General features: G+C 42.1%; 1 protein-coding gene across 1 annotated transcript in view; it reads left to right on the forward strand.

Annotated features, from left to right (window-relative positions):
* trappc9 (trafficking protein particle complex subunit 9) overlaps positions 1-24,671 on the forward strand; it is a 175,352-nt gene that overhangs the window by 89,372 nt on the left and 61,309 nt on the right. Inside the window, exons 20-21 of the mRNA XM_070921413.1 lie at positions 5,737-5,847; positions 23,209-23,362. Of these exons, the coding sequence (XP_070777514.1) occupies positions 5,737-5,847; positions 23,209-23,362 (265 nt within the window). The remainder of the gene's footprint in view (positions 1-5,736; positions 5,848-23,208; positions 23,363-24,671) is intronic.

A 24,671-nucleotide genomic window follows, 5' to 3' on the forward strand; every position in this document is an offset into this window, starting at 1 on the left:
CACAAGTGCAAACACACTCTTTCTCGATTCCGCATTTACGGGCTGCATGAACTGATAATTCCCATCTCGGTCCTGTTTATGATGCACAAATTTATACAAACCGCTGTTTATTTTACAGAAGCACAGTATGTGGTTCATTGATATCTACAGCAGTTGAAAGTGTTGTTGCAGTTGCAGTTAACAGGCCTATAGTCATTCAGCAACAGCCTGGTGCTGGTTGTGTTTTCATCAAGGTAACCAGGGGATTTGACGTGTATAATCAGGCTCTGACAATGTGCATCACTCCAGTTAGCTACTGTAGATGGAACACATACCTGCTACCTTCAGGTTGTGTAGGGAGTTAATTACCTGAAGGGGCGGGCATCATACATGCCAGCTGGTGTGGATGACAGATTCTGGTGGAATCCGATATTAATCTTTGTTCTGCCTTCCTGGCATCACTGCCATAATTAGAATAGAACTATTTTTGTCAGTGCAATTAGTCGCGTCTCCTGGTTGAGGAATGTATGGTGAAATTGAACGAGCTTTTTGGAGGTTTTAATGTGTTTTGCGCCACGGTTGAACCCGTGTGTGCTAGCAGTTGGCAGAAATTGCGGTGCACTGCTGGAGTGCCTGTGACACTTCCCCTGCTGGGCTTTTCCTCCAACTGCGGTGCATGGCACTAAAATATCCAACAGGTGCAGGCAAAAAAAAACAAACAAAAAAAACAAACTCACTGCACTGTTAGAAAATACAGCTTCACAAAGATAGGGCCACTGTGATCGTGAATCATCAAAGCTTCAAATAAAGCTAAAGGCTTCAAAAATCCACATTTGATTATTTTGCCCGTATCGCCCAGCCCTACATACATCCTACGGTGACGGTAAAATCCACTACAACACCACAAACCAAGGCCTTAAAAATGAGCATAGCAATCACCACCTCTCTGAAACATTTTCAGTTTCAGACAGAATGTATTTCTCACAGGGCTACTGTGATTGCATTACACTGTAACCCCTGTATCTCATTCTCTCTCTCTCTCTCCCTTTGTTATGCTCTCTCTCTCTCTTTCTCTCTGACTTTCTAGACAGACGTACTCTCTACTGTTTCTTCAAATGCTCTCTCCTTCCTTTGTCTCAGTTCCTCTGTCCGTTTCTTTTTTTAATTTTTTTTTTTTTATCTCAAATCAGTTTCTTCCTTTCTGCCTCCCCTCTATTGTGTCCCTCATGACTTATATCCTTGCTTCACTCCACATCTCTCTTTGCCTCTCTCCTACTCTCCTCTGTTGCTGTCTTTGCCCCAGCTATGGTATCACTTCCCTGCCGTATTCAGTACAGACCTCAGGTTCTCTCTTCTTGCTTTCTCACGTTATGGCCATATGTAAGGTGACAGGTCTGTTAAAGGAAGTGACTAAGAGCCAGGATGTGAGAAATACTCAGTGATCCATACTTTACGGGGACCTGTTAAAATCCCATTTGCTCAACATTGTGTCGCCCTGGAAAAATGCATTGCTCTACGGGGGGAAATGAACTGATCCTCCGATGTGTTGTCATGAAAGTGCATCCTGTGCATCGTATATACATCTATAGACTTGTGAGTAATTCCAACACTTTGCAGCTCCTGTATAAAGGAAACCCTCTGCTGTTCTGCTGCCTTCAGATAACAGATGTCGCTGTTGCCATTAGAACTCCTTTCTACCAAAGAAGTAGGCCCTATGAATATACATTGTACATCACGTCATGTTGACTGTTTAAAATAACAACGACAAAGTTTCTGGACAGAAATGTTGCTTTTGAATCTTTAATTTTTTTTAATGCTTTAAGCACTACAAATATAATTCCATTCACCTCCACTGTTTTTGGGATGGAAGCAGAATTTTTTTAAAACTGGTACCGATAAATCTAATAAGTCTATCTGCATGGCCAAATACTTTTGGAGGAGAAAATATGCTTTTGGGTGAACCGGCCCTTTAGTGGTTGGCTATTTATGAATTGATCTGAGTTTGATTATTTGACATGGTGCACATGTTGACAAGCCAGCAATTAGTTTTCAGCAAATTTTCATTCGTTATTAAATCTTTAATTGTGGACATAAAAGTTCAGTCAACTGTCCCTTATTGGCTCCCGTAGCTAAAAATAGCCCATCATTGGCAATACTCTAAATCCAAGCAGGCCAATTAAGGCCATTACATTCTGTGTGCAGAGAATATGTCACGTTTTTGTGCCAGAGTAGGGCTGCAAAATCAGCACTTATTGATCGCAGATTTGCAGAATTGACCGAGGTGTGGGCCCAGCTCCATTGATCTCTGCGTTTTTGCATCCTCCCACATTGTGCTCCATTTTTACCACCCACAACCTCACAATAACAATGTCCCCGGTCCCAACTAATGCCCACTCAGTTTCTGTGGCTCGACGTGTTTCCACATTGTTGACGCAGGGACAGAGATTATCAGACTGTGGTCCTGGCATTTGTCTGTTTCTTTTTTTGTATTGATGTCTGTTTTGTGGTCTTGGCATCGAAATGTGTGGCGCCAGGTTTAGAGAGTCGCTCTGCTGCAACAGGGTCCACTTGAAATCAATAATAGCAAAATGCTGACCTCATGGTTCTTTTGTTAGTGTGGTAGAGTTCTCAGAAATAGACGGTGGCATTCATTAACTCCCCTTTTTTTTCTCCCCCTTTTGGCACAACACCAGTTTTACCTGAAATGATCTGAAGTAAAGGTCTTCTTCATCCTTAAAATCCATTTTCAATTCGGAATTTGCACTTAAATACACATGGTGGTGATAGCGTGGTGCCATAATCCTTACCTCACACACTTCCAGGGATATGTCAAACGCATGCAGCCAAACTTGTTTTGTGCGTCATTAATGTACATAAGGAAGAAGTATTGATATTCCACTGATGGATGATTTGCTTTGTACACTGTGAGCAAAGAAGCAGGTTCGATGTGTGTTCGCTTTGAAACACAGAGGGTAACTTTGTTCCCTCGCCACCTCTCTCTCTCTTAAATGGGAATTTAAAAATTCACAGACTGAAATGGAGACAAGTAGTTTGAAAACCCTATTGGCGGCTTTGAATTATTTATTTAGCTTAGATCTCGGTGCCCTGCGTAGTTGCTCAGAATACTCATCAAAGTTGTGATTCAGTTCCCTCCAGTTCAAAAACATCATCTTCAGCTTTTGTCTGCAGACATGCTGTAGCAGTCCAAGAAACAGTTCCTGAGTGAAGTCGTCCACCACCGTTCCGACGGCCTTCCAGGCTCATGCTGTGGTAACTCTTATCGAGAGGTGCGAATCCACGTCGCCTGTGCCTACATCCCTTCAGTTTATCTCGGGTCCTCGGTGCATGAGCAACGAGCCCCTGTTTCTTAACTGGGTGGTCTGATTGATCACCCCAGCTAAACGCCCTGGCCTATAAATCAGTACCTTGCCCCACTCAGCCCGTTAATCACGTCCGCCAACAAAGACAACGAGACAATTAAAGAAACATGGTTAGGCCTTAAAAAATATGCTCCTTTAATTGCCACAGCAGTTTATTAGGGACTTGGGCAAGCTCAACTTAAGCCTCCATTAACCCTGAGATTTAAGATGGGGGGGTGGGGGGGCGGGGGGCCTTAGTGTTACCTGAAGGGATAGATGAGGTGATGGGCAGCATTTCATTTGTACAAAGGACACATTTTTACATCTGTTCTTTTGCTTTTGCAGTTTGATTCCACATATTGTAATTGCGTTGGAGAATGCTACATCTCCCTCCTTTCTAAATCTATTCCAAGCGTGCATGTGGAATATGTCTTTGCCCAGTGAGGCTCTATTGCTTCGCTTATGCTTTTGTCATGTTATGATAAGTCACTCTTCACCTCACTACCCCTCTCTGTCCTTTTTATTTCATTTCATATTTATCTCACTCCTCTTCGCTTCATTTCCATCCTGTATATATCTGTTCATGTGTTCATAATAAGGCATGTGCACCAGAAATAGTATTCATCGATTTCTAATCGGACACCTATTTCATTGATATTTTTTCTCCCTTTAGCGTGTATGGACTGTGAGCATACGTGCCCGTATAGAAAAAGTTGTTGACATTATTGTGTGGTACATGCATTTCCTACCAGTGGTCTGCCAAGACGGCATTCTAAAAATACTGTATTGGCTCGAATATGAGACAATGATGTTGTTGTATTACACTAAAGGACTAGACTAGCGTGTATTATTCACTCCGTCTCCTACAGAGAGCGTTGCATATTTGTAGACTTATTGTTGCTAAGCCAGCAGATGTCTTCAAGTCCTTTTATAGAGTGCATTTTGGAGTTAGTCAGCCCTCTAAGCGTTTAGGAAGCCCGGTTCAACCTACGGGAGTTTATGATGGCTTGTGTAATGTGTTTTACTGACGAGTGAAAACGAATTGAAAGAACCGCCTAATGAGGGACTCAAAATCAGACTGAATCTGAAAAATGCTAACGGGCAGAGAAAATAGTTTTGACTGCTTCCGACAGCCTGACAGGAGAGAGCGTGAGACTGATGGACTGGGATTTATGTCATGCTTTATTGGACATATTAGACATTTATCTTTTACATCTTATAATCGGGCTCATCTGATATTTGGGCCCATACGGCAGATTTCTTCTTGGCGCGACGTTACATGGCCACTCAATCTCTGAAAAACATGAGAATCAACAACCCTATTTACTACCAAAAAATCAAATATGTTTTCACTTCATTTGTGCGTCTGTTATTATGTATCCATGTTTGTATTTATAATGTTTCTTTTTTTTTTTCAAAATACGTTTTCATTCCATATTCAGTCCTGGCCAACATAACACACGCGACACCAATAACACCAGTTCACACAAACCGTGGTCACATAAACACAGACTTCTGTCAACAAGAATTGCAACAATGATTGTTTTTCTCTCTAAGCCTCACAAAGCTGAAAATGCAGCTGTACTGTGTAGCAACTACATGGATTTATATTGTGTCCAAACCCTGTAAGCTCAGCTCTTCAAACAAAAAAACCAAAGTGTGGATATTATGTGTAAAATGACTCCGTACTGTTTCATGTAGAGTTTGGTGCCATTTCTCCTCCACACCTACAGATACTGCTAATGTGACAGCACACTGGCTGCGTTGGACAGCCTGTTCTCTGTCTCTGAGATATCCATTCCTTTCATCCGTCATTACCAGGGGGAGGGAAAAAAAAAACACCTACTCGGGGGTTAAAATTAACTCTTTTAAAATCTAGCATCATCTCTCCTGTCTTGATCTAAATCACAAATTGGCCCTCTTATGATCTGCATGAGAAAAGCAGGCCCCGGGATGATGTGGAGATGGCCTGCTCCAGCCAGGCCTGCGGGTCTGATGAAAGCACCGCCACCTTTGATGTTATGACAAGGACTGATGAGTACTTCACACCGTGTCTTCTCTTGATCTCATGCATTCGCCGCGTGTGTGTGTGTGTGTGTGTGTGTGTGTATTTTTAGAAAGTAATTGTAACCTCCTGCATGAAGTATACGCTGACATACACATTAACAAGTCATTATGCGTAGTTCATATGAGCAGCAGTGTCCCTGTAGAACACGAGGGGTTGTGAGCTTCTTCTTATGTCTTTGTGTATGATGAATAAAGAAATCTTTGTCTCCAGTGGTGCACGGGACTGTGCATCAGTATGAGCCTGTGCAAACAGACACCTTATTTACTCTGATTTGAGCTTTTGAGAGATTTTGGTTCCGCACTCAGTTCTCGTGTCCGTGTCTGTCCACAGCACCCGACAGTGTCATCTGCTGCTTGACATCTTCAACCCGACGGAGCACGAGCTCACCGTCAGCGCCAAGAACAACCAGGACCTGGTCCTCCATGCCAGCGAGTGCCAGAGGTGAGTGGAAGGTTTCTCCTCCTACCTACACATATAGTGGTCTTGCCGCGTCCCATATGGCGAAGCACAATGTCCTCCAGGTCTCAAGTTTGCGTAGCTTATTTTCTCCCAGCATTCTTCCTTCTGTTTCTGTTTTCAAGCAGACGTGATGACAAAAATGATCCAGCTTTGCTCGCTCTTTCTTCAGCAACACGCTGATGTTAGTTCATGTTTGTTTAATGACCTTGCAGGTACCCTTTACTGCCAGTTGTTGCTCAAAGCACACCTTAAGTTTATGTACTGACATCCTACATTCCAGGCCCCCAGCATGTGGGTCTGAGCAGGGCTAATGTCGCGCAAATGTTGCCTCTTAAATGTACTTCTTTATAGGTTTGTTTATTTGCTTGTCATTGGCCTTAACAGGGGGGCTGATCAGTATATTTTTAATGGATCGGGATTGGCCCAATCCATTTATGATGCTGTGTTTATGCTCGCCCATTGCAATCTGGGTACGACAGCTATCAAAAATGCCCTGTTGTGTGCCATTAAATCACTGGAACCTGTTCTACTGTCAATGTCGTCGGCGAGTAAACCAAACAATTCACTGCCTCTCAGCTGTTTCCATTAGTAATATAAAGTGGCCGTGGTCAACAGCGAGCGATGCGAGCACGGCTGTGTTTTAGTCTATTTCAGTGACACTTCAGGTGCACCACGCCTCTAAACTGCCTCTGTAGATTCAAACTGCACCTAAGCTTCTGTATTTTCTTCGTAAAGGGAACGAAGGCAGGCTGTCCAAATTGTGCCTGAACCATACTGCCACAACAAGTCCACTATGAGACAGATCTCTCCGCGGACATATTACTAAAGGACGCTGTGCAAAATATTATAGGGAGCCATTAAAGCAAATCTTTTATGCTACTACGTTGATAGCATATCTAAATTTCTTCTGAATTTGACGTTAGGCCTACTTTAGGCCAGGCATAGTCTCTCATAGCCAGATCTATCTTCACACTTTGGAGAAAGGTCTGGCTGTATCCATTATCATTCTGGGATAGGGGACAAAAAACACTCGGCTTGTTTTTTCTGTTTGTTTTTTTTAAACCAATCACAATCGTCTTGGGTGGCGCTAAGCCCAGGATGCAGCGACGGTGCCCTGGCAAAGCGCTAACATGCAGATAGCGGAAGTGAAGCAGAATAGACCATGCTAGGTATTCACCATGCAGCTGTACAGCTGTGCAGCTGTGCCATGTATGAAAATATACATATCACATTGGACTGGGTGTCATCAGATACTAAATATTAAATGGCTCAGGAGTCGGGGCAAACCTGATCACGACATCTCTTGAGCTTAAGTCCATCCCAGCATTGACCTCGCAGACATATAAGCATCATATTCATTATGAATTAAACTTTGTTTACACCCAACCGTGTGTGTGTGACTGCATATAGACGGATATGTTTGGCTGGCAAGTTGGACAGTTCTTGCCACCAACATCTTTCATTGTGGAGTTTTCTGCTGATTTTTTTCTGCTTCACGGTGGGCTCCTGTCTATTCCATAAGGAGCTGCTAATTCACCTAAAAGAAGTTTATTAGTTTTCTTCTAGGCCAGGAATAAAAAAAATCTGGGAAATCCTATATTTGTATCGGACAATACAATATCTTTAATCCCAAAGTAGTCATTCCCTAATGTGCTTCCACTTTCATGTATATGATATGCAGATATAGCTGTACACGCATGCACACACATTGGCGTTTCTGCAGATTACCTCAGCCTCTCTCCTTCCCCGCTTGCCGTTTCACTGGAAAGTGGCAAATTATGATTCGTGTCAGTGCCGTCTCTCCAGTGCATCCTTCGCCACAAGCAGAGGTGCACTGTGGGTGACTCATAGGCCTTTCTCCACAGGGGTGCAATGTTATTATTTGAGGGGAATTAGGGGGTGGAAAGGGATCTTTTCAGACAGAGCCAAACAGCTCATCACTCAGCTCACTCCAAATAATCTTTCCGGTGCAGAAATGAGCTGTTAAGGAAGATAACTTCAGAAGTCGCTTCGGAAAGTTGCATTTAGAGAATCTGTTTTATTTCCTCCTATACAGTATTTTAATGGATTAGCTGGGAGCAAGGGTTTTATCATTAAACTGGGAGAACAAACAAAAACAAAAACAACACTTTCAAACACATTTTAATGCAGCATGCGCACACTCACCTGTTTGTAGTGTCGGGGAGTAGCGATGCTGCGTGTACTGTAGCGACGCTAGTATGACGCGAGACCATGAAACTTTTAAAAGAAGAAAGACCACATTTTTCCTCTTGCAAACAAAAAAGCAATATAGCGCACACCATCCAACATCACAGAGGAATTTAGTGGGACCAACTAATCTTTCCTCATTAACATGACATAAATATGTTTTATCAATTTCAAGTTAATTCCACTTAAAATGTCTGGTTCTTAAAGTCTTTTGACTTGAACTGATGAGTCGAGTGAAAGCACTGCTTCCCTCAACAACCTCAAATTAAGTTTAAAAGGAACACCACCAGCATATTAGCAGACTTCCCAGCATGCATAGTTTTAGCGTTAAAACTCTCCAGAGACTCCTCTTTTTGTAGTTTGAAGAAAACACACATGATTGAAACCTGGCGTGTGTCTTTAATACGTGTATTGATCTGTTTCATGTATGAAGCTACACTGCAGACTGGAGTTTCTGACATTCTCTTTTTTTTATCTCTTGTGGAGTAAAAACAGGACGAATGAATTGGTTTATTAGCACATAGCAGATGTGGCTAGCTTTTTCTGCATAATGCAGTGTAGCCTCCTACTTTCAACAAACTGTAGCTACACTAGCTATGAGCTATTCCCCAACAACAGTGCATGTGTTACTGTGAGATAATGTATTGTTTCCTTTTAAATGTAGAGTGGATTTCCCCCCCGGCTGTACACACAGTACAGCCAGGTCAGGCTTTGATTCAGTATAAATGTTCTAATGCCCACAGTGGAATCACTTGTTGGTTAGGTGTACTGCACTCCTTTCTTTCGCCTTGCTCTTTTTTGCTGTGCTGCTTCAATATATCAGTGGTTTTTTTTTTTGCTTGTTTGTTTTTCTTTTTCTGCATTTGTTTCATTAAATAAACAAATCATACCATAGAAAAAAAACAAACGTCTGCCTAAGAAAAGCACCATTGTGCTGCCGTTTTGTCATTTTCTTGAGTCTTGACAGAGATTTTGATCTCAAGGTTCCATGCTGGTTATCCATTTACCCCCCACTGTTCTGCCTGTGCAACACCAGCACTGTGTAGAACTGTAAGTGCTATCGAAGGTTGAATGAATATGAACATAATATATAATATATAAACGTAATATATTTACCTGATAGATTAGACGGTGGTCTTTTTGGTCAACCTTATAGAATGGTAGTGATAGAAAGTATTTACTCAAGCAGTGTGCTTAAACACATTTTAGAGGTACTTTACTTCAGTATTTTAATTGTATGTTACTTTATACTTCTACTCCACTACATTTATCTAACAGATTATAGTTACTAGCTACTTTTCAGATGAGGACATTTCAGACACAACACATTGTTCAAGATTAAACCGGTGGCTTTTTTGGCTCATGGCCTCTCACAAAAAAAGCAAACACAGAAGTGTTTTTTTCCTTCCCTCACATTAATCATCTCACCACCCTTCAGATTTATATTGTGACTTTTTGGAGGGGCCCGACCCCCAGTCTGGTTACCACTGTACTAAACTACCTAACCGTGTATAAAGTCAACAACTCTCTCCACCTCCACCAGCTGCAACATTAAAATACTGTTTGCACATTGATGCATCAGTCAATCAACACTGTCATGTATATATTAATATACCGGTCACAGGGGAAACTCCTTTGTGAAAGGATCTGAGTGCTTCTTCCACCACTGTTCAGGGACAATGCACAGCAGAGTATGCAACTCAATGAAATCAACAGAAATACAACAGTTCTGTGATTAAAAGTTGTGTTTGTCTCAGTTTTAATGTATTTACTTCACTTCTTTTTAAGTCAGGCCATCTGTCACTGTTATATAATGCCTCGAAATTCACTTAACTCCTCTCTCGTTGATACCGTCATGAAGTCAATGTTATCCATAAGAACCTAAGTAGCGGTCCGAATGCATATTGCGTCAGTTGTATAATTGATTTAAAGCATCCTGCTTCACTCGGAACTGATCCAGTATGACACAACGTGCCTCTGAGGCGAAAGATGTCAAGTATGGTAACAACTGCGGATGTATATATAGACGTACATGTCTTTCCCCCCCTTTCACTGACATTCCCTGTAGATACAGCCGTCGCCTTAGAGTCCACCAATCAGCTGTTGCATCCTGGAGATGGAAGTGCTGACAGACATAAATTTATTATCAGAAGATTAGCTCAGGTCCAGCATATTGATTCTTTTCACTGCACACAATATTTCTGTAGATACCCTCGTGAGGCAGAGAATGGCGGATGCAGCCGGACTCAATGAACCCCCAGCTCCTTTTTGGCAACGTGCTGATCATTTCCTTTTGACAGACACACACACACACACACACACACACACACACACACACACACCGGCACGCGCACAGATTATCAAGAGTGGGGTGGGATTTTTGCATATAGTGAGAGTCAGGGCCGCGGACTCGTAGATCTCCGTCTGCCAAGCCATATTGTGTGTCTTCAACACATCCTCTCTCGACATCAGATGGCCCTGTCATTTCATATTTCTCTCCTGTTCTATGATGAATGAGGTGTCGGGCGCAAGATGTTTTTGGAGTCTTCATCCAGGACTGGTGGAAGCTGAGGCTTCAATCCGACAGCCGCAAAAATGACTCTGTCAATCATCCCCACTGTCCTCCTACAGCAAACGATTTTTAATTGTTTCCATTGAGCTTTTTCATGATTACACAACTTGAAAAAGGGAGAAAGAGACTTCGTGCATGGATGGAGAGACACATAGCAGTTTGAACAGTAGATTTAATAGTTTCTAGACTTGTGTCCATATGAGGGGAACATAAAGACAACAACAGGGAGCTGTTTTCATCTTCTGTAGTTTTGTGATAACTTACATTCATTGAATGTCGCTACTGAAAAGCAAAGATGTTTTTGGCTGTGTTTGAGCAGTAAGTTAAGTTTGTGGAGTGTGTGTTCTCTCCCTGTGAAGGCGACACGTGGAGAGGGGGGCCAACAGGGTGAGCAACAGAGTGCTGCTTTCATCTTCTCATATCATTCACAGACATGTCTTTTACAAGGTCTTTATCCCCTTGATGGTGCTTCTTTAATGGCCAATGAAAAAAAACGTGAAGCGCCTCAGAATGTGAACAGCCACTTTGATGTTTGGGAGCCCAACAAGGCTCCCGAATGCACCACACGGCGAAGCCCAAACTAAAATGCTTTCCATGTTTGCTTTGAACGGAGCGGAACAGAGAGAAGAGGGCATGTAGGGGATGTGTACCTGTCTCTTCTTTTGTGGTTAGATCCTCCATATTTTCCTGGCATGACATTATTCTTGGTTAATCGATATTCACAGCATGGGATTTTACAGGCTCTCATTAAGAGAGGTCTGCTTTTGTGAAATATAAGGGTGCAAATGTAAGGCTTAATCAATTATTGGACGTGTTAGCAGTCAGTATTCGGCTAATCGTTAAAAAAATGATGCTACACAAAGTGCACATTTCCCATGATGACAGCATTTTGAAACTACTGGCAGGGCCCGTAATTGCCACACAATACGAGCTGCTCAGCTGCAGCACATTGAACAGCTTCTGAACGTGCCTGCTAATATCACTTGGGTCCAGTTAGATGCCGGTGTGGTCCTTACTCTTCAATAACACTAACAACACTGTCTGCCCATGACATGTAGGGCACAGTGCAAGTTTCTTTACTTTGTTCCCCTGCGGGTGTTCAGTACCGGAGCTCAACCTGCTGTCAGTCAAACACAGACACGCCCCTCCAGCCAGCTGAGAGGAAAATGAGCATTTCTGATATTATATAGGCCAATCAAAAAACTATTCACAGTCATAGACTGTATAGAAGAAGTGGACGTAGCCACCGTGACGTCACCCATTGGTTTGTGGACTACCGTTCTGAAGCCTTGAGTTTTGAGCATTTCGGCCGTTGCCATCTTTGTTTTTTGGAACCAGAAGTGACCATATTTGGGCGAGAGGGTAGAACTGTGAATCTGAGAAACCCGAAGACAATATGCATGCCTAGCTGCTAACAAAGTTAGCTTGTAAATGTACTTACCAGAAAAAATACAGCCAACTCCTTAGTGTCTTTTAGTACAACCGAACGTCTCTATCCTGATTGACAGGTCGCTGTGGTAGCGACTTGTCAATCACAAGGTAACCACGCCCTAAAGCATACCCTGCTTTATCGTCTATTTGACTCTAAGAGAGACCATAATTTACTAAATGAATATCATGCCGCATTAAAGAAGACTTGAAACTAGCGATTGAGACCATAAACTCATGAGGAAAATGTTTTCTGAGGTAATAAATCAAGTGAGAAGTAGGGTCATTTTCTCATAGACTTCTACACAATCAGGCATCTTTTTGCAACCGGTGGAGTCACCCCCAGCTGGCCATTAGAAAGAATGCAGGTTTAAGGCACTTCTGCATTGGCTTCACTTTTCAGACCCAGAGGTTGGTGCCTGTTAGTGCATTTAATAAACAAACGTATGTGATTTCATTTGGACTATACCCTTCGCACGCAACCAGGTAGTACTCCAAAACCTATTATTATTGGATTAATCATTCACATTCCTAGTGAAATAGGAAGTTTTAATGCAGAAGGAAAAATGAATGTCCTTCATATCTGATGAAATGATGACCACAAAGCTTTTGATGGTGAGACTGTAAAGTGTAACATCCATTCATCAGTATGCTCCACCATGCACATTAGGTCTGGTTTTGGCGAATGACTAATTCATCCTACAATTTTTCCTCGGTGGCTGGTTTTTGTTGTTTTCTTTTTTTAAACCACCTAGAACTGAGAAAAATGATCGGGCTCTAATGGCCACTGCTCTGCATAAACAGCATGTAAATTAGCAGCGCTCTCCTCGCTTCCTTTCTGTTCTTTCACTTGAGGAAAAAGGAGGGATCGTGATCATGTGCGCCGCTGGACAGCCCTGACCTTTCTGCGACTGAATCTTTGATCTAATGAGCAAATTAGGACGAGACAGAGCAAATTAAAGTGTCTGTTATTAATATGAATATAAGAAAATAAGAAAAGTTGTCAGGCTGGAAAGTCATTTCCATAAAACAAGTTCTTAAGCATTGTCATTACGTGGGTTTGACTGCAAGTCAGTCAAGTCCTTTAGTGGGTGATTCTTTGTGTAAGATGGGTTTGACGCAAGTGTTTGAACGGTATCTAAGTATCAGAATTGAAGAGCAGAGGCCCTGATGCACTTGTCTCTAGCTGTCAGCTGTATGAATATAACCAGTGGGAGAACACCCTCAGTCACCTCCTTGTGATATGATCCCTGATATCATCAGTCTCTTCCAGGAGATTTATTTGCTCCGCTCACTGCACAATCGTTTTTATATATAAGATTCATGGGGATGCTCCATTGTTTCCAGTCCTCTCTAGTCCTTTCAGCTCTTTGTTCCCAATGTGACTCACAATTTTATAAATCATTACTATTCTTGAATGACCAACAAGTGCTTTGTACGATTAAAACATTTCTGAATTGCAGGGAAATAAACAAATGGAAATGTAACGGGCCTAACATCGATAAAACAGCCTTTTTAAAAAGATGAAAATGATGCTGCAAGCTCTACCAAACCAGCATACTATAAGTTAGCACATATGTTAGTTATTTTGTGGCAGTGAGTGTCTATTTTTAAGCTCAGCATCATTTTTTCCTTGTGATAAAGATAACATTCTGTGGCACCATGCTCTCAGTCTTGAAAGTCATCCGGTGTCTGTTGCTCTGCCAGCAGCAGGTTGCTCTCAGACCTTCTTGATCACAATCCCCGCTCTGCATCAACGCCACAGCTGTGTCTCCCAGGGGATCTGAACAGGCCTTTGGGGGGTTTACATCTCATCACAGCGTTGGCCCCTTAGGCGCTAACTAGTTCCCACTGCCGTCCGCCATTATCATTGCGGGGCCAGCTCGGTAATACCCCCCTGCAGTAGAGTAAGCACTCGCTGCAGCAGCTTTCTCATTTTCAGCCATGCCTCCTCTCCATTCGCCATGCCTTCTGGCTCTGCCGGATCGGTGCGCACAAGGGCAGACATGCCTCATTGCACGAGCTTTTCAAACAAAGCTTGTTTCCATGGTTACCACCTTTCCCCTTCTTGTGCTACTTTTTTATGGCAGCAGAGCACATAATGCATCTGCAGTCAGTTATCCCATCTTCAACAGTCCCAGCCTCGTGCGAATATTATCATTTGATTCTTTTTTTTTTTGTGTGGCCTTTTTCTCACCCTGTCGATATAGTGTACATGCTGATTCCATGAACAGGATCATGTCTAATAAAAACATACTTGTATCCGTTGATAGGGCACAGGACCAATGTTTTCTGACAAAGATGAGAGCTGACTGCTGAGATATATATCCGCTGCAGCTCTCCCTGGGATTCAGCTTCACACCACTGTCATTTTTTCTCAGCATCTGCAGGAGGTTTTTTTTTTTTCTCTTTCCCTCTTTCACATTTTCTTGAAATAATGTGTTCCCTAGGGGGCGTTTCAGCCCTGTTGGCAGTCTGGAGATGGGTTAGTTAAGGTGCTAAAACCTCAAGATCTTAGAATCACTCCATCCAGCTGCCTTAGACCTCATGGCAGTCATTTGACACAGTGGTGTTTTTATATTGTTGGTATTCTGGAGATGCCGTATCTCCACCGACTCCATATGTTCATATAAATGGACATAGCAGGTTTATCTGGCTCACAGCCGTTTCCCTCTCCAGTCAACTTTATCGATGTTGACACTACGTCTGTGCTGTCATTGGATCATCCAATTCACTTAAAGTATCACATATAGCAATGTGTTATTATTTACAAACTGCAACGTCCCCGGTTCAAATCCAACTGGGGACTTGCATGTTGCATGTCATAACTACCCCCCCCCATGCCCTGCCTCACTCTACTGTGCTGTCTAATAATGGCAAAATGCCCCCAAAAAGAGCTTCTGGGTTTCAGCAGCATAGACAAAAATAGCTCACTCTGTCAACCCTGGTAATAGTCCACAAAGCCTCAATTTTCATGACAGCCAGCGCATTAGAAGATTGTCTGCACAGAAGCATTCTTGGATACCTATCCGCATTCAGTAATTGGCAGTAAGGATTCGGGTTTTTTTTTTTACCGCAGCTCATCATATCGAGTGAGACGTGGATGGATGGAGCGCCGCTGCCTCTGCAGCCGCTGCATGCAAAGGGTTACACGGAGTCAGCCGCAGTCTAAAAATAGACTGTTGCTCTCGCCTGCCTCTGCACAGGCCTCTATGGCTCTCCGCCCTTAAGCTCTTGCACGTGAGGTAAAAATAACCCTCTTTGTGAAAACATACACACACACTGGGTACGTTCTTCGCTCTCAGCTTGTCCCCCGTGACATAACACAATCACTGGCTGTTAAAAAAAAGATGCGAAAAGGCTCTGATAAAATGTTGGTTGCAAATGATTTGGCTGTTCCGTTGTGCTGTGCGGGGCATAATTCAAACTGTACACATTGCTCGCAGCATGCTCACCGCCGCACACTAGAGAAAACCTGCACACATTGCAGTAAAACCACAAGACAACAACAACAAAAAAAAACACATGTTAAATACCTCTACGCCCAACAGCTGTATAGTAGTGGCTGCATTAATACTGCAACAGTAGTTGCCTCTGCACAGCACGGAGGTGTTAGAACCGACTGTTAGTTTGTGTCCATGGTTGAGTTTATAGACCTCCTAGTTGAAATGATTCATGGCTCTGCAATGGTCAGATAAAAGCGACCCCATATGTTTTAATGTGATTATCATGTACTTTTCGTCCGAGGCAACACAGCATTTAATTAGCAAGGGGTCATTTCACTGTGACCGGCTCATCCTAAGCTGGTGTTATTACTGCCATTAAAAAAGGCTTCACTGCCACAGCTTATTACATGATGGTGGTAATTAGCAATATGGTGTCAGAAGTCACACCCGGTGGACAAGATGACATTTAGTGATAGGAGTCTGGTTTGCTTTTAGATGTTTTTTTTTTTTTTTTGTTTTTTTTGGCATAAAAATAAAATGAAAGGTTTGTAGACCTCAATTACCTCTGCTATACACCCAGATACATGACTGGAGCTTTCCCTTTGAGTTAAACTTTGTGTTTCACTGTGCGCTGTTCCAATAAGATAAGTGTAAAAACTTTTCTTTGGTTGGTTTAGTGGTAAGCTGCGTTCTTACAACATAAAGGTTCTTGGTTCAAATCCATCAATCGACCAGTTTGTATGCTACCCTCATGTTTGCAGTGGTTTCTTCTGGGTGCGCTCGTTTTCTGCTTCTACGTCCAAGAGCCACTTACTGGCATCTACATATAAAGAAGTCACGATCCCCACTTTCTGACCAACCTTTTTTCCTAAAGATTACATTCATACACAACTAATTTACAATGACAAATACATGGACGCTTTGTAGGCAACGTAACACCGGATGTCCGGATTACATAGTGTGTAGTAAAAAATGTCTATATTGAGTGCATCTGAAAACTGTTTATTCTGGTTGCGTCTGCAAAACATTCACTTTTATCCCATTGGGCAACAGAAAGCACTTGGTTAAGGTTAGGCAAAGGTTATGGTCTGATTTGAGGCACGAGACGGAAAGTTTAATTCAACCAAAGCCACAGTCTTTCCTTAACCGTAAACCAAGAGTTTTAATGGCCTGAAGTCCTGTGGGACACAGGGCTCAAATCCCAGTTTCCTCTGTCAAAGTCTTGTACTTTGTACACCCAACCATTCCTCCCTAGTGCAGCAAGGGATGAAACACACTCTGGATTGAAAACACTGCTTCCATTGACAAAGCAAATTACTTGTTTCAGAATGTATTTCGTAGTACACAGGGTGGATTGTGAGTTATTTGTTACAGTATAGAATAGTCATTCCAAGCACAACTGCATATACACAGAGTTTAATCTTATATCTCCCTGCTTGACAGTTTTATATCAAAGGCATTCAACCCAAATATTATTCACTGAGTGATAATATTTGGTTAGGATTTGTTCAAACATGCATGGCAGAGCCATGAAAATAGCTCCGAACATGACTGTGCCTTATGCTATGTGCTTTCAACTTGCTCTAAGCAAGCACAAATCTTCTGTTCCACACCTCTGCTCTGCCACTACTCTCACTTGTGAGTCATCAAAAACACCAAATGGATGCCGGCTAGAAAACAAAAAAACGAAACATTGTTTGCACCTGACAAAATGCCACTTGGCCAGTACAAAGCCCCGCAGACAATGTCGAAGACCTCTCTATCGGTATGCATCAACACGAATAACATTGCTTTTTTCTGCAGGACTAGCTTTTCATCTGTGCATGTCTTTGTGGGATTTATTTGAATGCTAACTGATTCACAGCTCACCCTTTTCGGTCCATCCATCCATCCATCCATCCAATCTCCCATCTACCCTTGTCGCCTTTCTCAGCCAGGGAAATGAAGGCCAGGCAGGCTGTTATCAGCGAGGGGCTGGGGGGGTGCAATGGACTGGGAATTAGGGCTAGAGATGTTCCACGGTGGCCCCAGCTGAGCACACAGGTTGTTATTAAAAGCCTTGTAATAGGCTAGATTTGTCTCCAGATATGGCCCAATCCTTGAAAGACTCCACAATCAAATCAGTGGAAAAAGAAGGTGGTGGGAGCCATTGGCCTGTTAATGCTCTCCTGCCTTGGTGCCGTAAGAGCTCTTTCAGGGGTGCTTGCGGGTTGGTTGTGGCCTTTTGTTGCACTTAAAATGACTGTTTTATGGACTTGCTTATACTTTAAATTGCATTTTCTGCACTGCTTTGCTGGTACACCAATAGGTTGTATGAACTTTAAATGGTTTCGCTGTTTTTGAATTAGGTTTCCATAAAGTTTCACTGTAGTAGAAAGTGGTTTCTTTCAAATCATGTTTGCTATCATGTCGCCATTACCTTGAGACCCCCGTGCTCATGCTACTTTGGCGTTTGTTGTAGTGAAGTCGCACCAGCATTTAAAATGGTAAAATGTAGACTGGAGACAGATCTTACTATCACGCTTTTTAGTTATGAATTTGTGTCTCATGATCCTCATAAGGGGCTTATCTCAAATGCAATTAACAAAATTCTTGGGAAGACACAAAACTAGTGATGAAATTAGTTGATTAACCAAACGTTATGAATTGATTCTTTTGGTTTTGAACTGAACCAAATCAACATTTTGTCCGTCTTTGTTCCACCTTCTTTTATGCATAATACAGACTAAGCAGCTAATTGAAAAAAGAATCAACAATTTATCAACAATGAAAACACTTAGTTAACTGAAGACCTACTCTGAATCACCAAAGCTAAATGCTGGCTCACATTAGCAGCTGTCAGCAGCTCTTGCTTCATAAAATCCAATCTATTTCCCTTTGCCACTGTTTTTTTATGTGTAGCATAGAGGTCTAACAGTGGATTACGAGTTAGCGGCTAATGCAGACAGACCACTCAAATTGACAAATCAAATCCCACCAAATGAAGGATGTTATGAAGGAAATTCTAGAGAAGATTCTGTGAATTCACCAATTCACAGGAAATATGATATATTGCTGTTGTGTTTTAATCCTTTGAAAACATTCCTTTCCATGTTGGTCCCCATTTGAAGTGTCAATTTGAATATGGCCGTCTGGCTCCTTGTAATGACCTGTCCAAAGATAACCAGGCCTTGCCAGATAGTGTCGTCCCATTTAGGGTCCATTTGCATTGTTGCAACGTGGTATTTTTAGACTTTTTAGGCTTTTGATGAGGACTGAATGAAAAGCAGCGCCCATCTGAAGATGGGACTTCAGTCAGTGACATAAGCCTCGTGCCACTAATCTTCAAAGGCGGATGTATTTGAGTGTGTCGCAGCGAGAGCAGGAGCTTTCCTTTCCTCCTTGTTTTGAAGTCTTAATTGTTATTTAATTTGTGTTCTGCTTTGTTGTAAAGGCTGCAAAACGATAATTGCATTGCCTTTTCTCCTCCACCTCACTTTGATGCATGTCTGTCTTTGGACTCATCAAGAGAGTAATTTTTTCTTGCAGTGTAATTTCATTAATTATTCACAATACAGTATGTCAGGAAGGTGAGGCAGCAGGTCACTTGTAATGATACTCGCACGCTCGCTACTGTGAAGTTCCATGTAACATAATGACCAAACAGACATCAAAGATCCAGATCGGACTTTCTCCCTCACATCACCGATTATAATAGGATGATTTCTGATTCGCCCATGTGATCTCTGTTCATGTTTTGATACTTCATTTGATCGCTCAGTGACGATAGCTGTTGAGAGGAAACGCAACAAAGCACTGGCCCGCTCAGTGAGTCTGACTGTGCTCTGCCCATCTTCCTCTCAGTACATCAGAAAATGACTCCGCAGGGAGCTGCCGTGGCCTCTGAACTGGAATCCAGAGATCAACCTACCGATAGATACATGGATCTGGGGCTGGGCGGTACGGCACTAAAATGTATGTCACGGTATGATTTGATGGACGGTAACAGTATACTTCACAGTGTATCCATTTTTCCTAGAATATCATGATGAATGCTGCTGAAGGGGTAAAGCACTGGTGTGGCAACTGCACAGCAGCTATTACTGTACTCTTAACTGTATTATTAGGACATATTTCACATAGTACAGAGGCATTTTGAGAGCATGTATTGTGCAAAATTGAAATGATAAATAGAATATAAAACCCCTTTTCCAAATAACTTTCATAAAACACGCAACTGTCTGAAAAACACTTTTTCATGAAATTCAAGCTGCACAAAGTGAAAAAATAAAAACTGACTTCAAATACAGCATGACAGGAGGTTTCTTCCCAACCAACTCAAACAGCGAAACTCTCAAAATTAGTTCAAATTAAGTAACTCTTCTTCCGTCATAGGAATGCAGAAATTGGCGTGATTGCTTCTGCACAGTCCAAAATAACATCTCTTTGCAGCATCTCGCCGTGCATGTTTACTTGGCGTCATTGCTTGTACCCTTAAATGTGCTGAATAGGTGATAGAACGTGTTTTGATTTGAGGTGATAGAAAAGAGTGCTTGTATTACCACCCCTGACAACCACTGTCGTCCGACATAATTTGCAGATTGTTGTTTTCTGCTCGCTGTCTGACTTTTTAAACCAGATCCATGTCCTTTTTTTTTTTTTTTGCCAACTCCTCCTCCTCCTCTTCGTTTTGTGCAGCGCTTTCGGCCATTTCTTTGTTTCCAAACAAAGCAGCATGGGCTCTCGCATTGTCCAGACGATTCGCTGGCGCAGGCTGATGGCGATGACACTTTTCTTTTTTGGTCGAGCAAAATGAGGGCTCTACCGGTCAGCACGGTGTAGTCAAAATTCATACCGTTTATACCCTCCACCCCTACATGGAGCCACTGTGTTTTGCCTATCAAGCAGACAAATTTGCTAAGAACATGAAGCTGCAGCACTTCAATATGTTCACTGAGAAATCTTCTGCAAAACAGGTCAAAACAGCGATTTATCAAGGCTTAAAAACAGAGGTACCTTCTGAGAGAGACTCTGCCTTCATAGGAACCTCTTACTGCGAGCTGGCCACCTGTGGAGATGGATGTCTAGGTAATTTGCAGTTAGGTGCCCACCTCAAAGTCACATTGTGTAATTTCTCTAAGTAGGGAATGATGGGAGTACTGAGGGCACAGAAAAATGGACTGCAGGTTAGACTTTTTTTTTTTTTGTTCTGTTCTCTGTGTGAAGAAGACTCTTGATGGTGTCTGTCTCCCAGTTAAACACTTGAAGCAAAGCCTATCACTCATCATGACAGTAAGAGGCCTGAGACAAATTTTCCCTCCTCTGACGTGCTGCTATATTGAGACCATGCTTCACTGAGCAATACGAGTTCAATGTGGATCTCAGAGTTTGGTGGTTTTTGAGTTTTCAGATAAGTTGAAGGATTACAGTACGGGCTACTTACTAAGAAAATCATCCTACCGCATATGCTCATAAAACCCTTTCAAAACTAGTGGATTATTGTAAAAATGGATTGTTACCAAGCTAAAAGTTGCAGTAATTGGCAGAATAATTTGGCAGATCCCCGCAACAAACACAGAATCGCAAAACTAACATATATTATCATATCATACAGTTGGTATGGACAACATTCAGCAAACATGCGCATATTACTACATTTTTTAACAGGACAGCAACAAAGTTTAATAAATAAGCTAAGAAGCTAGAGTGAGTCACAACTTGGAGATAATGTCAAGACCAGATTCATAATTAATTTAACCCCCTCAGTAATATTTAGTAGTCTTTCAGTGTCTTTCAGTTCATTGTTGTGGTTTTTCTGGTTCAGTCCCACCGCTCTCATCGACCTCGTTCTCAGCCACAGCAGACCGCTGTTTCAAACAAAAAAAAGCTCTGATAAACCCACTGTTCACTAAACTGCCGCGTGCCGAGCAGCGGACAAAACAAAGTTAGCGACTAGCTGGTGAAGAACATCTAGCAGACATTTACCTCAGACGTTGGTTGAGATCAAAACAGAGCAACTCAAGAATTGGTAAGAGTGTTCGACTTACATTTGTCAGGTGGCAAAGAACAATCAAAATGGATGCTATTGTTAGCTACGTATCTGCTGGATGTGTAAATAGGCAACTGTTTGCTAACAGAGTAATAATGTGTCGATGTTGTGTTTACAGCTGCTGCTCCCAAGCTGCAAAAAAACCTATTAATGCTTGCTGGTATTTTGTGTTGTTTTGGTATTTTACTGAGGCAGAGCAGTTGTTAGGCTGTGGGCTGCATCACACACTGCTTCATGGAGAGGACATTGGAGGCTGTCCACCTCATCCCATATTCTTCCTCTCTCATCTTTCCCCTTAGGATGTCTGCATCCGCCGTCTTTGTACTGAACTCCACTGGGTTCAGCTCTGAACTCCGCAGAGATTTGTGCAGTCAGACAAAGAGTATGTCCAAGTGGTATTTCCATTTTTGAATGGATGCTGTATGGGTAATTCAATGAGCGCGTGTGTGGTCTCGGCTTATTTACACTAAGGCTTTGAATCCTGGATGTGACACTTGACGTAACCTCGGGCAACGAACACCCTGGCTCTTGTTAATAAATAACATACCCACAGTATTGAGGGGGAGGCTTGGACCCGAGGCTGTTTGTTCAGTCTAGATAAATAATTTATCACTTGCTAAACCACACAAAGCAGCCCGCATTGGTTGTCATCAGGCAGAAATATAAGCAAGGTTTTCCTTGGTCCTAGATCATCACTGTTCTTTATTGTGGGTTAAAGTAGAAATATGTAAATGCATAAAGTCAGTTGTTAAATGTATTGTTCACCCAAATATATGTTTGGTATCAATTATTCAGGCACGATGTGAGTACTACACACTTATGGACGTTTTGAAATGATTTTGCTGTTTTTAAATTAGGTTTCCATTTGGTTTCATCGTACTAGAGTCTAGCTATTGTAGTTTGTTAGCTCTGTTTCACCACCAACTTTTATTTACCCTTCCTCTGTCGGGGGTATAAACTGTGTGAACTAAAAAAGCTTGGGGACTGACAGTTGGCCTGCTTGGTGTAGCAAACTCGCTAGTTTTTCCCTCATCTTCAATAACTCTTTACTGAAGCAACAAAATGTCAGGGGGAGTAAACGGCCCAGTACAGAGTAAACAGAAAGGAGCTTGAAGAGGTATAGTGACTGACTAGTGCTAGCTAGTTAGCAAGTTTCCCGGCTTGCTAGTGTGTCAGCCATTAGCTTTCCATTTCGTTTCCACTTTCCACAGTAGTTCCACTTTTTGGTGTGACGGGGTTTTAAATGTTGTTGATGTGATATTATCTGTATTTTGCTACCTGTTTTTTTATGTAATTGCTTACTATTTGTAACTATTTACATTGGTTGTCTATGGGAAGTAGTGAACCTGAAATGATTCTAAAGCAACATTATGTTCGGATTACTATTACGGTTTTTATTTCTCAATGAAAATAATCATTAGTTTAAGAACTACACTAAATGTTTTAACTTGAAAATTACCAAAGCTAAATGTTTGCTCAAACTATCAGTTATCAGCAACTCAAACGCCATACATTTGAGTGAAGTTTTAAAGTTTCAAATGACAGTTATGTAGCTGTCATTACCAGAGTTTTAAAAATGTTACTGTGTCATTTTCTTCTGGCCTGAAATGATATAAGCAGAAAGCTGTGTCTGTAAGTGCTTCTCCCAACTCCTGTTGCAGGATGGCCATCCAGGTCGACAAGTTTGACTTTGAGAGTCTCCCACAGCCGGACCAGGAGACGGCTCGCTTCACTAACCCCAAACTGCTGGAGGAGGAGCGACAGCATGCGCAGGGCTGCCAGATCAACAGCAAGCTGGGCATCTGTTGGAGCATCATATCCTTCCAGTGGTTACACGTACAGTAGAGTTGGTGTTGGTCAATATTCATAGTGTCTTTAGTCTATACTGAACCAATGAACAGGTAATAATCTCCACTATTTTTAAGTGGTCAAACAGAATTATTCAGCACTGTGTTTGTTGAATGTTGTTTGTTGACATCAGTCAGATCAGTAATACAGGACATCTGGATGCTGCATCTGGAGGCCCTCTGGCCAGCAGGGAACGTGTTCGCCTGCACTGACAGATGGGAAAGCGTATGGCGAAGTGCTTTCCACTCTGACACTGTCAATTGATGTCGTAGTGTGTGTGTGTGTGTGTGTGTGTGTGTGTGTGTGTGTGTGGAATTGTCCCGCATACTCACGTCAGCATGATATACCATTTTCCCATGGGTGCTAGTTTGGGGGCAAGCTTTGCGGTCCATCCAAGGTAATCTTTGACATCATCATTGTCAGCATGCTGCCCTCAGGAAGACAGCCGTTTGTATCTGTTCCTTTATACTGTTGTCTTCTGGCTTGCCATGTACATGTTCGCCATCAGCAAAAAGAAATGTATAGCTATAGGTTGTAACACAGGTGCAAGCTGGGTTAGTATGTGTGTTCCGTTCACTACACTGTGTCTTAAAACCTTCTCTCTTGTTTATTTTTTTTTTTGCCTGTTAGCGATTATCCAGTACGAGCATAAAGACATAGTTCATTTTTATAAAGAGTTGAATCCACTGGGCCACATGGTAGGTGCCCTCACCAAACAGATCCTCTGAGACGTGTTTTCTGTTGCTGTTCCCAATGTTGAGGATGTGTCTGAAGTAATGTGGGGTGACACTTTAAATTCAAAATTAAAAAAGTCCTTTACGGGGCTTTTGACCAAATAGTCTCAGGAACGAAGGAGTTTCTGGTATTAAACTCAGGAACTCAATCAATAAGGTCAAAAACTGTTGAAGGATGAGAATGTGTTCTTAAGTTCTTGCCTACGTTCCCACATCAAGAACTGTGAATGTTAATCAAATGTAACCATTACAAACTGACGCCCTTGTTTGAGACGTCATTTTTCATCTAACAAAAGGACATACTCTTGTAAGACTGATAAGGAGACATGCAGTCGTGGGAAAGGAGATTTAAAAGGGAGAATGATGGGGTTTTTATTTTTATTTTTTTAGATTTTTGGGTAGATGACCGAAAATCTTTAAACATCAGTCGTTTTTGATCAAGAAATCTAACTCAAGGTCCACTTGCTATTTTTTTTTTTTTTTTTTTTTTTACAGCGCTTTTAACTACTTCCCGCAGTCTTCATCAGCTTATCTGGTCTGTT

Source organism: Enoplosus armatus, chromosome 16 (genome assembly GCF_043641665.1).
Source record: "Enoplosus armatus isolate fEnoArm2 chromosome 16, fEnoArm2.hap1, whole genome shotgun sequence".
NCBI lineage: Eukaryota > Metazoa > Chordata > Actinopteri > Centrarchiformes > Enoplosidae > Enoplosus > Enoplosus armatus.